General features: G+C 38.6%; 1 protein-coding gene across 2 annotated transcripts in view; it reads right to left on the bottom strand.

Moving 5' to 3' along the window:
- Positions 1–15837, bottom strand: part of LOC149146937 (K(+) efflux antiporter 2, chloroplastic-like) — a 443890-nt gene that overhangs the window by 61488 nt on the left and 366565 nt on the right. For both annotated transcript variants that reach the window (XM_089445962.1, XM_089445963.1), the window contains exon 20: positions 4560–4634. In XM_089445962.1, coding sequence (XP_089302088.1) covers positions 4560–4634 — 75 coding nt within the window. The remainder of the gene's footprint in view (positions 1–4559; positions 4635–15837) is intronic.

Raw genomic sequence — 15837 nt, 5'->3', positions numbered from 1 at the left:
GAAGTTGGGCTCCAAGGTAGGTTGTGGGAAGGAGACCAACAGAAAACAAGCTAGGGCCTGATTAACGATACTTTCTGTTGTGCTCCTATCACCTGATGCCTCCGGCATTGCAGAGACTATGGCTCTAATGACTACAACCTCGTTGTGTTAACCAACGAAGAGTTGTCAGGCCCCTCAAGCTAGGTGAGAAGGGTTAATCTAGATTTCTATCAACCTAGCTTATGCTAGGAGGTAAGTTTTAATGCAAGCTAGACCTAGGACGCTTATTCAAGAGATTATGAGTGAGATTATCTTGAATTAAGATTGTTTATGTCTTTAAGTACTTAAATATGTGATTAGTTTTTAATGACAAGAGTACTTAACAATGATTAGAAGGCAATCTTAGAACAAGACAAGTGTTTAAGGATACAAGTGCCAATGTTAACCAATATATCAATCCACAAGATGCCAATTAGATTTCAAATGCCCACAATGACTTAAAACCATCAACAAGATCAGCAAATTAGAGCCTAGATATGTGAGTGCTTTAAGTGCAAACTTAGATAATCAAAATCAACAATAACACTTCACAAATTTCAGCACTTATTAGCTTAATGACAGCAGTTAGGAAATCACTTTAAATCCAAGAGTTAACAAGCATATATAGTGACTAGGGATGATTACAGAGATGCCCAACAACTTGCCAAGGTAAAACTATGATTTCTCAACCCTTTTAAGATACTATGTTAAGCAAAAATCAAATCTGAAAACTCATATTACAGCGATAAGAAAATCATGCACTTAGTCAGTTACTAGTGCCAAGATATGCCCAAAATTTCTCAAAAACTTAAACAAATTTACCAATGAGCTTTTATGAGTTTTTAAGGCTTCTTAATGTATATGATTCAGAAAATATTCAGATCTTATACAACTTGTTATAGCAGTAAGTAAACAGAAAATCAGTGAGCTATTGATGCCACAAGTGCCAAATTAGGCCCAAAACTTGAAAAAAAAAATGTGAAACTGAAAAATCTAATTTTTGAGCATTTTTAGGTGTTATTCCTAAAAATTCAGATCTGATATACTCAGTTATACAGTAAATTCCAGCAAGCAAAAAATCAGATCTATGCTAGATGATGAGTGCCCAAGTGACCAAAATTTTGGAAAATTAAGGCTTTGCAATTTTATAGTATTTTGACCAACTTAATGTGGTTTAGGGCAATTATATGATTGTTATAAAATAAAAATTACAGCAGTAACAAAACAGTGAAAAAAGAGAGCAAACCAAGAGGCCTTGGAGCCTTGTAAATGGCTAGGACGACTTCCAATGAAAGTGACCAACTAAAAACACAATTTTAACCCTAAAATAGCTGCAAAACAAATTGTTAGAGATAAATTGTCAGTCTTTTAAAGAAACCCTTGTTTGCAATGAGATCTAGCGTTTGTGGGGCGTATGGCCTTCTTAATGCTTGCAAAAGATCCCAAACACTAGCCCTTTAAGATTGGTTAAGAGTTAGGGCCTTCAAAAAATGGGTTTTTTCCCCAATTTGAAAATAAGAAATCTGCAAAAATAGCCTCAAAACCCTAAACGTCTAGGGTTTCTGAGGTCTCCAATGCCAATTTCTTCCTTTAGATTTGAAATTTGCTGCAAAATTTTCAGTGGTTGACCCTACAAAATTTTCTAGAGACTAGATATTACCCTCAAAGGCCTAGATCTAGCTCTTCTTCCACTTGATCCCTTGATCCAACCTGCAAAAATGAAAATAAAACACCCAAACCCCAAATATATACAAAATACTAAAAATCCCCAAAACCCAAGTTAGAAAAAATAATTTACAAGTTAGATCTACAAAATTATTTACAAGATTTACAAATATACAAGGGTTTTGAAAATTTTAAAATTTTGAGAAAATATTTTTATGGAGTTTTTTCCTTTGATGAATGGCTAAAAACACTTTAGAAACCCCAATGTATACTATAGCCTTAAAGAAGATTTAGTCCACCATATAAATATTTGGAATCCAAGCAACAGTGATTCTTGCCCAAGTTTGTAAACTTGGAGGCCAAAAATTGAAGTACCAGCAAGCACTATGAATTTATCTCAAAAATAGTTTGTTAGATCACATGGAAAATCAAACAACATAAGATTAGCCCAAAACTATCAATAGTATGGTTTTATCTCCATCTAATAAAAAAATAAATCTTACCAATATTCAGCACAACATAGAGATGTTCGTAGTCAGCACATACCACAAATCAATAAGCAAGAACACCTTGAATCACACCGCAAAGTCTTTATTATGATTGAAAAAAAAATTCCTCGTGGGACAATAGTTACAAAGTTGCTTCAGCAGAAATTTTCTAGCTAGATATCAAGATGGCTAAAGACTCAAATGACTCTTTAATTTATAGATTAATCCTCCAAGTGGAAAAATAACAGCTAGTTTCTTTGATCTTTGTCAAAATAATCTTGACCGTTGATAAACACTTTAAGGTCTTTTAATCTTGGCCTTTGATTTTTTATTTTTAAGGAATTTTTGAATTTCTCATTTAACTCCACACATTAATAATTTAATTAGCTCAAAATTAATTATTTTGAGTCAAATTCCTCAAAAATTTGACTTTGACTTAACCACCAAGGCCCAAGGGTCGAATTTTTTTATATATATATAATATTTTCTTGGTGGAAGACCTTTAAAAAATGACCCTTTTAAGACACGAATTTTTCCACTTGGAGAATTAATTTTCCTAAGACAATTTAATTTGACTCATTAATTAATTAATTTTCTGGCTTTTGGATTTAATTTTATTTTGCCAAAAAAATTAATTAAGTTACACAAGAGGGGACTTAATATTTCTCCAACTCTCTAATACACAACATTTTACATTTACAAGCTTCAAAAAAGAAATACACATTCGGCTTAAACCCTCAAGACACATAACCCATTTGCAACACAATATGATCTAGTAGACAAAGTGATTCGTAATAAAATAATTAAGCCAACTAGCTTAAATTATTCCCAAATCACTTTTACAACAAACTCGACTAGAACACTAGGACTCATCTAAGATTTGACAATAAATCTCACCCTAGCTTTCAAGTTTAAGTTGGAGGAAGAAAACTCTTCTAATTAGCCTTGTTTAGAAACACAGGTAATCAGGGAGGTTAAAAAAACCTGCTAGGATGAAATTCACCATAAAATCATAGACTTACCTAGGTTGTTACATATACTCAAGGTCTTACTAGGGTCATTTACATTACATAACTTGCAGAATGGATTTACAAAGACATGTAAACTGTTGATAGATGACCCAATCTTGTTGAAAAAAATTGGCACTTCTGCTTCCTTGGAGCATTGACAATTTTATTGCAACACTCCCCATAGCTGCTTGTAAGGAGAAAGCTAGAAGGGAGAGGGCGGGGATCAAAGTGACAACCCCACCCTGAGCATTGTCGCATCTTGCCAGTATAGTTGGGCGACAACATGACACAAGTTAATCTAAAGAAGAAATCATTGGAAGTAATCATCAATCAAGGAAATCTATAAAAATCAACAGTTATCGCTATATTTGGAATCAAAAGATGAATTGTTATGGGTTAGGATACCATCGGTCCATCATACATCATCACCAATTAAGGTCACATATGGATTGTTGGATAATCGAGTAATGCTTTGCAAATCTAAGACAACCACTATACTCATTCTCAAGTTATGCTTCAAGAACCAAGCATTTTAAAGAAGATAGCCATGTCATGCAGCTATAGCCCCATGTATTTTGTTATTAATAATAGTTAATTGTTGCTTATCTATGGTCATGAATTAATCATTAAGTAGACAGGAACATAATCTTCAATTAGTTAAATAATTGTCAAGTTACCCCATAAAGGTAACTTGGACCACAAGTTAGGGTTTGAGTGGAATGTAGGTTTAATTTATGTAGTCAGCATTAGAAGCTTCTAGAGAAGGCAACATCCTCTATCACTCTATATTGAATGTAAGAGGCATGTTTTGAATTATTCTTAATATCATTATCATCTGGAGGACATGTGGAGTTTATCCTTCCATGAAGATTCTTGTACAGTGGATCCCTACCTTAAAGGTATTTCAACTGAATGTCAATTTTGGCGCACCTTCAACCATTTTCTTTGGCTATATGGATTGTAATCTCTCAATTTCTTGTGTTCAAAAATATTTAATACTGCATCTTCTTTTACTGATTATAAATCAAATGTGAAAACAGTGAAATCACATATGCATAGTGAGATAAGTGTAAAATTGAACATAAATTTTAATCTGCCAGTATATTGCTAACTTCAACACAAAATCCATTTTTAAATATTAAATCCTCAAGCTATGTATATGGATAGTACAATGACAGTGAATCTAGATATATAGACATTGCTAATTTACTTGAACTTCTCACTAATCAAATTGTGAGGTTGGTTAAGGTTTCATCATAATATTTTAAAATATTACAAAGAAAGCATTACCCAAGAAAGATGATATCAACCAACATGCTAGATGTACAAAATGAAGATTTGATTCAAAAAAGATGACCAATTTATACACCATACATACCTCAGTAAGCTCAGAAAGATGGTGAGACCGAAATTCATTGATTGTTGCTGCAATTTCCGATGCAGGTAGCTTGGCCTGGAAATAAAATATCCAAATAAACATAATTAGTATAAACTCAACAGCCTTAAACTAGAATTAACAATTTCATTACAACATCCAACATAACTTTAATCCCTTTCGGTGGATAATTTATCTTGACATACAATTAGTGAAACTCATGAAAAAACACTTCTAAACAATCTTGTATTAGTAAATAAACCAAAACAGATTACACTAAAGTCAATAGAATCAAAAAAGTGATCTACATTCAGTTATATACTAACAAATCAAACTAAACATGCCAAGAAGGGGTTCTCTAATTATATGCCATTCTAAGGTCTCTGTAGAAAGAAAATACTCACTATACAATATAAAGATAATTCAATGATAATCTTCAACACGTAATCGACATTCATGACCACAATTCCCAATTGTGTTTTAAATGTGGATAAGCATGCACCTAAGTCAGCTGACATGGGGATCGGGATTCGTAGGATTTGGGATTCGTAGTGTCAATTCAAACACGTTGACCCCCCGGAACAGGACACGTAGGATTCGTTATATATTATTTTATTAAAAAGATATATATATATTAAAAATTAGATATTTCTTACACAAATTTTAATTAATGATACAAATTTATTGATTTCAAACATAGATCTTCATCTATAGCATGCATAGTACATACAAAATCATCAATGTTGGAGTTAATGTGGCTTGGCAAGATCATCAAGTCAAAAGGTCAAAGGAAAATTGAATAAAGAAAGTTTAATATAAATTTAATATAAGCTTAATATAGTCAAAAGTTAAAAGAAATATTATTATAATTATATGTCTTTTTATCTTTTATATAGAAAGGACCGAGAATAATTTTATTAATATATCCAAATGTGGTTCATATCCTAATGTCAAAATCATATCTTGGGGCTTCAACCTTTTTAAATATTCAAAATAGGATTTTTTCCTCCTCAAAAACATTAAGTCGGTTCCTTAATCCATGGCTTCAAAAGACTATATAAAGACATCATTCCTAATCTTCTAAAGCAGTATGAAATGAATATCATTTTGAGTAATTGCGAGTTTTGAAATTTCACTTCGGACTTGTGGAGCATCGTATATCAAACAAGAGATCTTTGGATTGGAGTTTCGCTTCTTGAAAGGATCAAGGGTTTGTTCCTTTTATTTTTCTCTTGATACGGGCTCTTTCTCAAGTGAATCAAACTCCATATTTCTTGAAAATGACTTTTGTGCACTTTGGCCTCCTTTTGGATTATGGGATTCGCTTGGGTATAGGCCTGTTTCAGACCATCATAGGACCTCGCCCCTTGTACAACAGACCTCAGCCCTTTATTTCAGGACAACGAGAGACTAAGCAAGGTTCGAGGCCTAATTCTGAAGCAGCAAAGGACCTGTAATGTCATGATTACCCATGCAGAATTAAAATTCATAAACCTGGTGACCTAAGTCCCCTGACACGGAGATTCGGGATTTGGGATTAGTGACCAAACCCTTATCTCCTTGCAAACACCTCAAACAATGCAAATACAAATGACAAACAACATGAAAGAATGAAGGAAATGCGTGCTTTTTAACCCGCGGGAGGCACTTTTCTAGGATACGAATCCTAAAATCGGGATTCGATAAGCATGTACAGGATTCGTACGAATCCTAGTCGGACTCGTCGAATCCGGTTTTGGGATACGATTTTCTAGCGAATCGTATCGGATACGCAGGATTTGGATTCGCTAGGGTATATCAACGAATCCGGTTACTTAGGCATCCACCAATATTGGTATTACAGAACAAGTCCTTATCAAGGATAATGATGTCTCCAAGAACTGGATGGTTCTTCCAGCTAAAGAATTTGCATCATTCACCAATTATTACATGTACAAATATGTACTTATATGTCGGAATAGTTACTTATAACTGAAATTTTGACCATACAAGCATGTGTTGCCTCACTGATACAAGTATTAGTTGGACAAGGAAACCAAGTAAGATTGGCTATAATTATGATTAATATTAACAATAGATTGAGATTATAGCAAATGAAGGTGTGAGCCAAACCTGGCTCACAGTTAAATATCCAGATGACTTGGAATGTAAAGTAATCCATTGAGGATAACATATTGAATAATGTATGAATGAATGATATGATTCGGTTATAAATGAGTGCCCTATTGCCGCAAAATCTAGCATGCCTTGTGAGAGGAACCTGGACTCACGAGGCAAGGGCCAAACCCTGTAGCAACAATGAGGAAGGATTGCCACTGTTGCTTCAACAATCTTCATCTTGTTGTTTAGTGGAGTTTCACCACAAGGGAGGCTTCCCTGTATTCACCTATAAGGATATTCTTGATAGAGGTTTCTTGGTGATGTAAATAGACTAGGGAAAGTGAAGCAACAAAATTGTAGCATGTTGACTTTAATGTAAAAATACACAAAAGGTATTTGTAATAATAATTTATTAACATATATAAAACGTACAAGGATCTTGAATGTTACAATGAACCCCTGGATATATATCTAGGTAGATGTCCTTTCATAATTGGGCATGTCTTTTAGACATGCCTTTTCACTTAACTAATGACTATTTAACATAATCATTACTTGATTATTTATAATTTACATTTATTTATATTTATATTTATTTTATATAATTTATATTCGTAACATTGCCCCTTCCTTCAAAAGCTTTGTCCTCAAAGCTCAACGTTGATAGTGTTCTTCATCATAATCTCGAACAATTGTCTTCACTTTGCTCATGTCATTTTTGATAAATGTGACTAGTCACTAGTACCTCAACATGTATACTTCTCTGGTGATATTATTTTGGAACTAGTTTTTTTTTTTTTTTTAACCTCCAATTTTTTTTTTAACTCTAATTTTTTATTTATTTAGATAATAATAACAATATAATTATTAATATAATTTTTTTAAATAATTGAATTAATTATATAATTAAATTAATTAAATTTATTTATTTATTAATTAATTAATTTATAATTATATAATATAATTTGTATGGTAAGTGTGTGATTGAATTAATATATCTATATATATATATATATATATACACACATACTGAACCATGTTTTTTGAGGACGGTGTAAGCGTAAATGTTATATCGACCAACCCGTAGAGGCAATATGAATTCCTAAATGTGTTAGGGTCTCCTCATCTTTTTGTTCAGCATGCTCCTCAAGAAAATTATTCTTAAAGGGTATGTCCTAGGACTTAGTAGTAGTATTATCCTACACATTGGGCACTTATTGTTGGGAATCACAATTGTCGTTTGACCAAAACCCGCAGGTGTTAGTCAATGATCGCATTGCCAGAGATAAGGATCCATGATAGGCGATAAGTCCATGTCTCGAAACACACGGGGAGCGTTGGTTTATCAATGTCCAACAATCTCCAACCCAACACGAGCCGGATGTGTATCAAACTTGTGACCTAAGCTCTGATACCACTTGTTTTATTTACGAAAATTTTCATAGGAGAGACTGTACCCAACGAGGTCCCACATCCACGTCATCAATCGGAATCGCAACTTTTGGAGGTCCCACAATCACAACCTTTAATATTACTGATGTAACATTGCCAATACTCATATTGTCGATGAAGCAGATGTAATATAATATTAAACATTCGACAATAGATCTGTCGGGTCCACAACTTTATCGCAATCGGCAGTACGTCGAGTTTATCGCAATCGGCAGTCGGGGGTCCACACCCCTATCGCAATCGGCAGTCGGGGGTCCACATCCCTATCGCAATCGACGGTGTGACATCCTTTAAGACTTTGCGATATGACAATTCTGATAGGCGAATGCAATGTTTCTTTAAGATGAATTGTAATGATCCCACGGGTCCATATATATATCGCAATCGGCGGATTTGAACGGAACATCCCTTTATGGCTTGTGATTATGCAACGGATGCGATATTGTATGGGGTTGTTACCATAACTTGTTTCAGGTCCACAGTACATATCGCATCAGGGGTTTTGGGTAGTGGCACATAATAGACCATTGGTAAAGTCATCGATATAAAGCCGTCGATGTGTTTTATTACATGTGTTGGGGATTTTAATGGGTTTCCATGGTTTAATACTCCCTCCGCTTATTTCTTCGATATTACTATTAACTCCTTCGTTAACACTATTTATGCTCCTCCGTTGCATGTTCCTCTTTGTTTCTTTGTTCTTTCCTTTTCTGTTGTGTGTTCCTCTATGCTCCTTCTGATGAACTTCTTCCTCTTACTCTTTACCTTTCTCTTTTGATGACTTACGATATCTTTCCTCCTTGCTTTCCTTTTTGGGTCTACTGCTCCTGTTGCTTCGTGGATCTGCTCTGCTTGGCTTAACATCATTATTTAGTATCTAGAATATTGCCATATTGACATCAATGACAATCTAGATCAACAATCTCCCGCTTTGTCATTGATGGAAATATTCTTTCACTTTCAACATTCTCTCCCCCTTTCACATCAATGGCAAATGGGGTGCCCATGTACTCCCCTTGACGAGTTGCTCCCTCTGTCAAACTACTCTTCTTCTCAAGATAGAAGGATTGTTGCTTTATCATGGCTTCAACAATGTTGCTCCAAGAATGTCCCAAACAGATCCTTAAAGTTTGCTTTTAATAATGCTCAAGTGTGGACAATGATGCCTGCTTCAACATGGTTTTGAATGCTACTCCAAAAGTAAGAACTTTCTCAAGATGTTTAGAGTATCAACCTTAAAGTTGCTCCACTTCAATGCTTCCAGACAAATTCCAAATAGTTATACATCAAGTGTCCAAGTCCAAGTTTTTATGCATCTGCAATCTATATCTGTTGTCTCCACGGTCAGAATTAAGAGGTCTTCATAGTCCGAATCAAGAGAAAATGTCACTGAAATTGTCTTTCTCGCTATCTTTCTTCATATCCTAGTTACTTTGTATCCCTATGTATCTCCTTAAGTCACTGAGCTATATTCGACTGCACAACATTCTCCTTTCTATAGTCCTTTTGATGAGCCTTATTTTCCTTGTGTTCTTGTAAACGTCTCTGCAAGTTATCTTCTTTCCTGCTTCATCAACTTGTCCTTCTATGAGTGGAAAGCTTCCATCACCTTCTCAGCACCTTCTGCTTGTTTCCTTGCTTCTTCTAGTTGAGATCTACGGGAGGAGACCTCTTCCTTGTATTGACCAATCTCTGCTTCAAATTTGTTCAAGTTTTTGTGCCTTTGTTCAAGGTGGCTTGACGAGGTATCTTCCATGTTTCCTTGCCTTATCCAATTGATTTGTCATGGATATGACTTCTTCATGATGCTTTCTTTTGCTTTGGTGTTCCTTGAGCTTGGCAAGCTCTTCATCCCTTCTACTTGAAGCTTGACAAGGTCAACTTCCTTCCTTGTTTGGCCTTGGTCACCATCTAGTGCTTTCCTCTTAAGTTCCTCGTTTTCCTTTTTCAAATCGATAATCTCTTCCATGGCAGCCATAAGTTTAGTGAGGAGATCTTCTTCAAAATCTTTTTCATTCTCTTCATCTTCTAGGTCTTCTTTAGCCTTGATGTTATCATTCCTGGATTTCCTTCTTGATTTCCATCATCTTCTTGACTAGTGGTCATGATCAATGCTCCTTTTGAGTGAAGGTCATGAAGTTTGTCCCATATACCCTTTACTAATGAACATTTTTCTAAATTGTTTTTTATAGAATCTGGTAGCCCATTCAAGATTTCCTTCATTGCTATTGCATTGTACTCGGATTTTCCATCCATCATGCTATCAGCAATCACCGATTTCCAGACTTTAATGCCTTGAATCTTTAAGAAATTCCTCATTCTTACTTCCCATATATCAAAGTTTCCATTGAACCATGAAGCCTTTACAAATTGATTGATTTCAACTTCGATGGTTGAGGGAGACACATCTTTAGGAGGATTGGAGACATTCTTCCTTGGCTCTGCCATTTGTGTTCCAATTCATCAACCTTCAAGCTGTTATGCTTTGAGTGAAGGTATTGGCTCTAAAACCAATTGTTGGGAATCACAATTGTTGTTAAATGAAAACCCACAAGTGTTAGTAACGATCACATCACTAGAGATAAGGATCCACCAGAGGCGGTTAGTCCATGTCTCGAAACACATGGGGAGCGTTGGTTTATCCAATGTCCAACACTTATTACCATGATCCATGGATTGAAGAAGGCAGGCACGGTAGAATATATGTCCACATGGAGTAGTCAGAGGATCATAAAGCAACTTCAAACATAGAGTACATTCAAAGGCATTAGTTCTTTGGTTTTTGGCCCATTTAATCCTATTTGTCATATCGGCCAACGACCCTAAACCAAATCGTCTATTTAACTCAGACAATGTTGCCTTCAAGGGAATGTTGAATGGATCAACCTACAGCCCGAAAAGACGCATTTCTCTGGCATCACCATATCATTCTAGCAAGATAAGTGATATTGCTTTCCAATAATATAATGTTGGGCCAACTACTTGTTAAAAATTTTCTGTTTCCCACCCCGGTTTTCAGTTTCACCTTATTTCTCCCATATAGTTAAATGCCCATTCCCATAGCCATACATTTAACAGACTGAAAAAATAAATATTGCTGAAAACACAAATTCTGGAAATTTTTTCAGAGTGCTGGAAATTGCAGAAATAAAAAATCAGCAATTAAAACAGCCATTAAAACACATTTAAACTCAGTGATTTTTGGTCAACTTGACCCTGGAAAAACCCCCTACAACTCTTGGGGAAAACCAGTTTGAGAGCTCTTCTTTATTTCTGGAAAATGCCTTTTACAGAGAAAATTTTTCAGCAAAAAATCAGCAAAACAGAAATTTTCCAGCAAGCAAAACTTATCTGTTTTCAGCCCAAACGACAATCTGAAAAATGCTGGAAGAGCTGTACGGACCGTACGGATGTACGGACTGTACGGACGTACGGATGTACGGACTGTACGGACGGCCGTACGGACTTGTACGGACAGCCCTCGGAAAAAGTGCAGAAAATCGCCTCCTCGATATTCGTGCTGAAAAATATTTTTTTTCACTATTTTGCTCACAAAACTGCCTTTTTCTGCTTGTTCTTTATGCTGTTCGGATTTGCTGAAGTGCTGCCTTGGTGTGTGTGCCAAACTGCTGCCTCTTTCTCCTCCTTGTCCAGAAATCTCCCTTGCTCTCTTGCTCTCCTTCTCCCAATCTGCTCATGAAAGAATGAATGATCTTTTTCCACCTTTTCCTCCCTTAACCCAACCCTAAATGACTTTTGGGTGATCCCTAAATCCAATGGCTGAAATAGATTTAGATCAATGGCTGAGATTAAATGCTCATTTAAATCTCACTTTCTATTTTTTAATTCACCCCACTTTAATAAAGACCCACTTAGTCATTTATTTCCAAAGTCACTTTTCCTTTCTAATTTTTCATTGACTTTATAAAGTCACTTTAAAATTAGACTTAGTAACTTTATCACTTAAAGTCACTTTCAAATTAGATTTAACTTTATAAAAATTATAAAGTTACTTTAGGAGAAAAATTAAATTCTTTTGGACACTTTTCCCTAGGCCAAAGATCAAAGCCTTAGGGAACCACCTGTCCTCCGGTACCAAATTTCAACACTCCCTCTTACCGAGGAAGGTGTTCCTCACCACACCCATCTTGTCTCTGAAGTAGACATGCTTGCCCCGTGGTAAGGCTTTGGTAAGAATATCTGCAACCTGCTCATCAGTGGAAATATACTCAAGCTTTACAGCTCCCTTCTGAACATGGTCTCTGATGAAATGATATCTGATCCCGATATGCTTTGACCTGTCATGAAATACTGGATTCTCCGTGAGTTTAATGCAACTCTGATTATCACAGTAAATCACTGAAGGTCTCAACGGCTGACCAAATAAGCCAAACAACATCTTGCGAAGCCAGATGGCCTCACAACTAGCTAGACTGGCTGCCATATACTCTGCTTCCGCTGAACTCAGTGCTACTGACTGCTGCTTCCGGCTGAACCATGACACTACTGCTGAACCCAACCCAAAACAACACCCTGAAGTGCTCTTCCTATCAGAAGCACAACCTGCCCAATCAGAATCAGTGTATCCTGCCAATCTCACTCCATCTCCCTGCCTGTAGTCCAGACCATAATCCATTGTCCCCTGCAAGTACCGCAAAATGTGTTTTGCAGCCACCCAGTGAACCTTCCTAGGCTCACACATAAACTGACTCATCGTGTTGACTGCAAAACAGATATCTGGTCTGGTGTTGACCAAATACATCAAGGAACCAATCAGCTGCCTGTACAATGTGGGATCCACCAACTCGGAATCCGAAGCATGAAGCTTCTTCCAGTTGGTGATCATCGGTGTCGACATGGGTCTACAATCCTCCATGTGGAATCTGCTAAGGATGTCCACAATATACTTCCCCTGCCCCAGGAAGAAATGCCCCTCCTCCTGCCACACCTCCAAACCCAAAAAGTAATGCATCAAGCCGATGTCCTTCATCTCAAACTCCGCTGCAAGATCTCTCTTACAGTGCTCTATGAGTCTCTCTGCACCTGTAATGATCAAGTCATCCACATACAGCACCAGAATGAGAGGCTCCTCACCAATCACAATAAAGTAAAGGTTCGGATCTGCCTCACTCTTTGTGAAACCCATCCCCTGCAAGTATGCATCTATCCTGGAGTACCAAGCTCTGGGAGCTTGCTTCAGGCCATAAAGGGCCTTCTTCAATCTGCACACATGGGACTCCTTCCCATGCACCTCAAAGCCCTGTGGCTGCTCAATGTACACCTCCTCCTGTATGAAGCCATTGAGAAATGCGGTCTTCACATCCATCTGGTGGATCTTCCAACCCATCTCTGCTGCTATCGATATAATGGAGCGGATCGAAGTATATCGAGCCACGGGAGCGAAGGTCTCCTCATAATCAACTCCCTCTACCTGGGAGAACCCTCTAGCCACAAACCTTGCTTTGAATTTCTCAATGCTGCCATCTGCAGCATGCTTTACCTTGTAAAGCCATCTGGAAGTAACCACGGATTTGCCCTCAGGCCTCGGCACCACCTCCCAAACATCATTCTTCATGATAGAAGAATACTCCTCCTGCATGGCCTCTCTCCAGACCTGCTGGCTAGCTGCCTCCTCATAGCTAGAAGGCTCAGAGTCAAGGATGTTGGTAACCATCGCCATATAGCTACAAAATCTCTCAGGTGGTCTACTCTCTCTGACCGGCCTCTTCGGCTCAGCAACAGATGTGGCATCTCTCAAGGTGTCCTGAAGCCACTTGGGCTTCCTCTTCCCTGAGCATGCTTCTCCCATAGGAGAATGAAACTCCTCCTCCTCATCCCCATCAGTAGCCTGAACTCCTGACTGTCTGTCTGCTGTCCTCCTGCCTGCACCTGAACCTGTAGAAGCTGAGGTACCGTGTGAACTGTCCATCAGTGGACTCCCTAGTGAACTGCTCTGTGAACTGCTCTGTATGCTGCCCGGAGCACCACCCCTCTGGCTCGGCGAGCCACTGCTCACTGATGGACCTGACATCCTCATAGATGTACCTCCGGATCCTCCTGATCCCTGCCCACTGGATCCCTGCGACTGACTCAACTGCTGCTGAGGGTCTGGCTGATCCAGATACTCTAACTCCCGTGACCTCCTAAAGGCCCTGTCCTCCTCGAACTTCACATCCCGTCTGACAACAACTTTCCTCTGTGCAGGAATGTAAATCCGAAAGGCCTTTGAGGTCTCACTGTAGCCCACAAAGATACCCTTCTCTGCGGTGGGCTCTAGTTTGGTCCTCTCCTCCTTGGGTATATAGGAGTATGTAATGCATCCAAGGATATGAAGATGACCAAGATCAGGCTTCTTCCCAAAGAAAGCCTCCTCCGGAGTCATGTGCCCCAAGGCACGATGCGGACTCCTGTTCTGCAAGTAAACAGCTGTGTTGCAGGCCTCTGCCCACAAGAACAATGGCAACCCCTGATCATATAACATGGCTTTGGCAGCCCCTATGATGGATCTGTTCTTCCTCTCCGCAACCCCGTTCTGCTGGGGGTTGTAAGGAACAGTGAACTCCCTCCTAATGCCTGCCTCTGCACAATAGTCAACAAACTCTCCAAGGGTGTACTCTCCTCCATTGTCCGACCTCAGGGACTTGATCTTTCGACCTGTCTGAGTCTCCACAAGAGCTCTGAACTCCTGAAACCGCTTGAAGACCTCACTCTTGGTCTTCAAGAAATAAATCCAGGTCCTCCTGGAGTGATCATCAATGAATAAGACATAGTACTCATATCCACTCAAGGAAACATGAGACATCCGACCGCTCACATCGGAATGAATCAAATCAAGTATCCCCGTCGCTCTGCTGTCACTGCTGGGAAAAGGGGATTTGGCAAACTTGCCCATCGCACAACCTCTGCAAGTATCATGGTGATCAGTACTGAAATCTGGCACACCTGAAGTGATCTCCCGCAATGTCCTCAAGGCTCCATGAGACATGTGCCCCATCCTGCGGTGCCAAATCTCACATAGCTCAGAACTGCTAGCTCTGCTGTCGGTACTACAGCTCAATGCCAAAGGGGGCTGGAATGCAAACTTGTACACCTTTGCATGGCGTACACCTATCACTCTAGCTGAATCAGCTGGAGAGCCCCTGGGATACATCAACACCTGTCCTTCCCTGAACAGTACCTCATATCCTCTGTCCTCCAACGCTGAGACGGATATGAGGTTCTTCCTCATCCCTGGCACATAAAGAACCTCTGACACCTTCAAGGGAGGTTTGGACTCCCTCTGAAATGTCACTGTCCCCACCCCGACTGCTCTAACAACTCTGTCATCACCGAGTACTACCTCAATATCAGTGCCACTCTCTGAAAGCTCTGAGAAGTACTCCCGGACTCCTGTCATGTGACGTGAAGCCCCACTGTCCACATACCAGATACCTGTAGATGCTCCGCTAATCGAGGGAAAAGCATGCTCCCTCTGAACCTGTGTGGCAGGTGATCCTGCACTAGAGGACTCACATGTAGTGAACGCAAACTCCCGGTCAAAACGACCTGCAAAGTCCTCAATCTCAGCTGACGCTGCCACATCCTGGGTCTTCCCCTTCTTCTTCTTCTTCTCCGGACACACAACTGCATAGTGTCCCATCTTCTGACAATTCCAACACTTCACTTTGGAATAGTCCTTTTGTGAGTTACCCTGTTTACCTTTACCTTTGCCTTTGCCTCCACCACCGCT

Source organism: Pinus tabuliformis, chromosome 9 (genome assembly GCF_031772625.1).
Source record: "Pinus tabuliformis cultivar Carrire ecotype Pingquan chromosome 9, CPIR1, whole genome shotgun sequence".
Taxonomy (NCBI): Eukaryota; Viridiplantae; Streptophyta; class Pinopsida; order Pinales; family Pinaceae; genus Pinus; species Pinus tabuliformis.
Note: the sequence above shows the minus strand (reverse complement) of the source record. Positions and strands in the feature narration are given on the sequence as shown.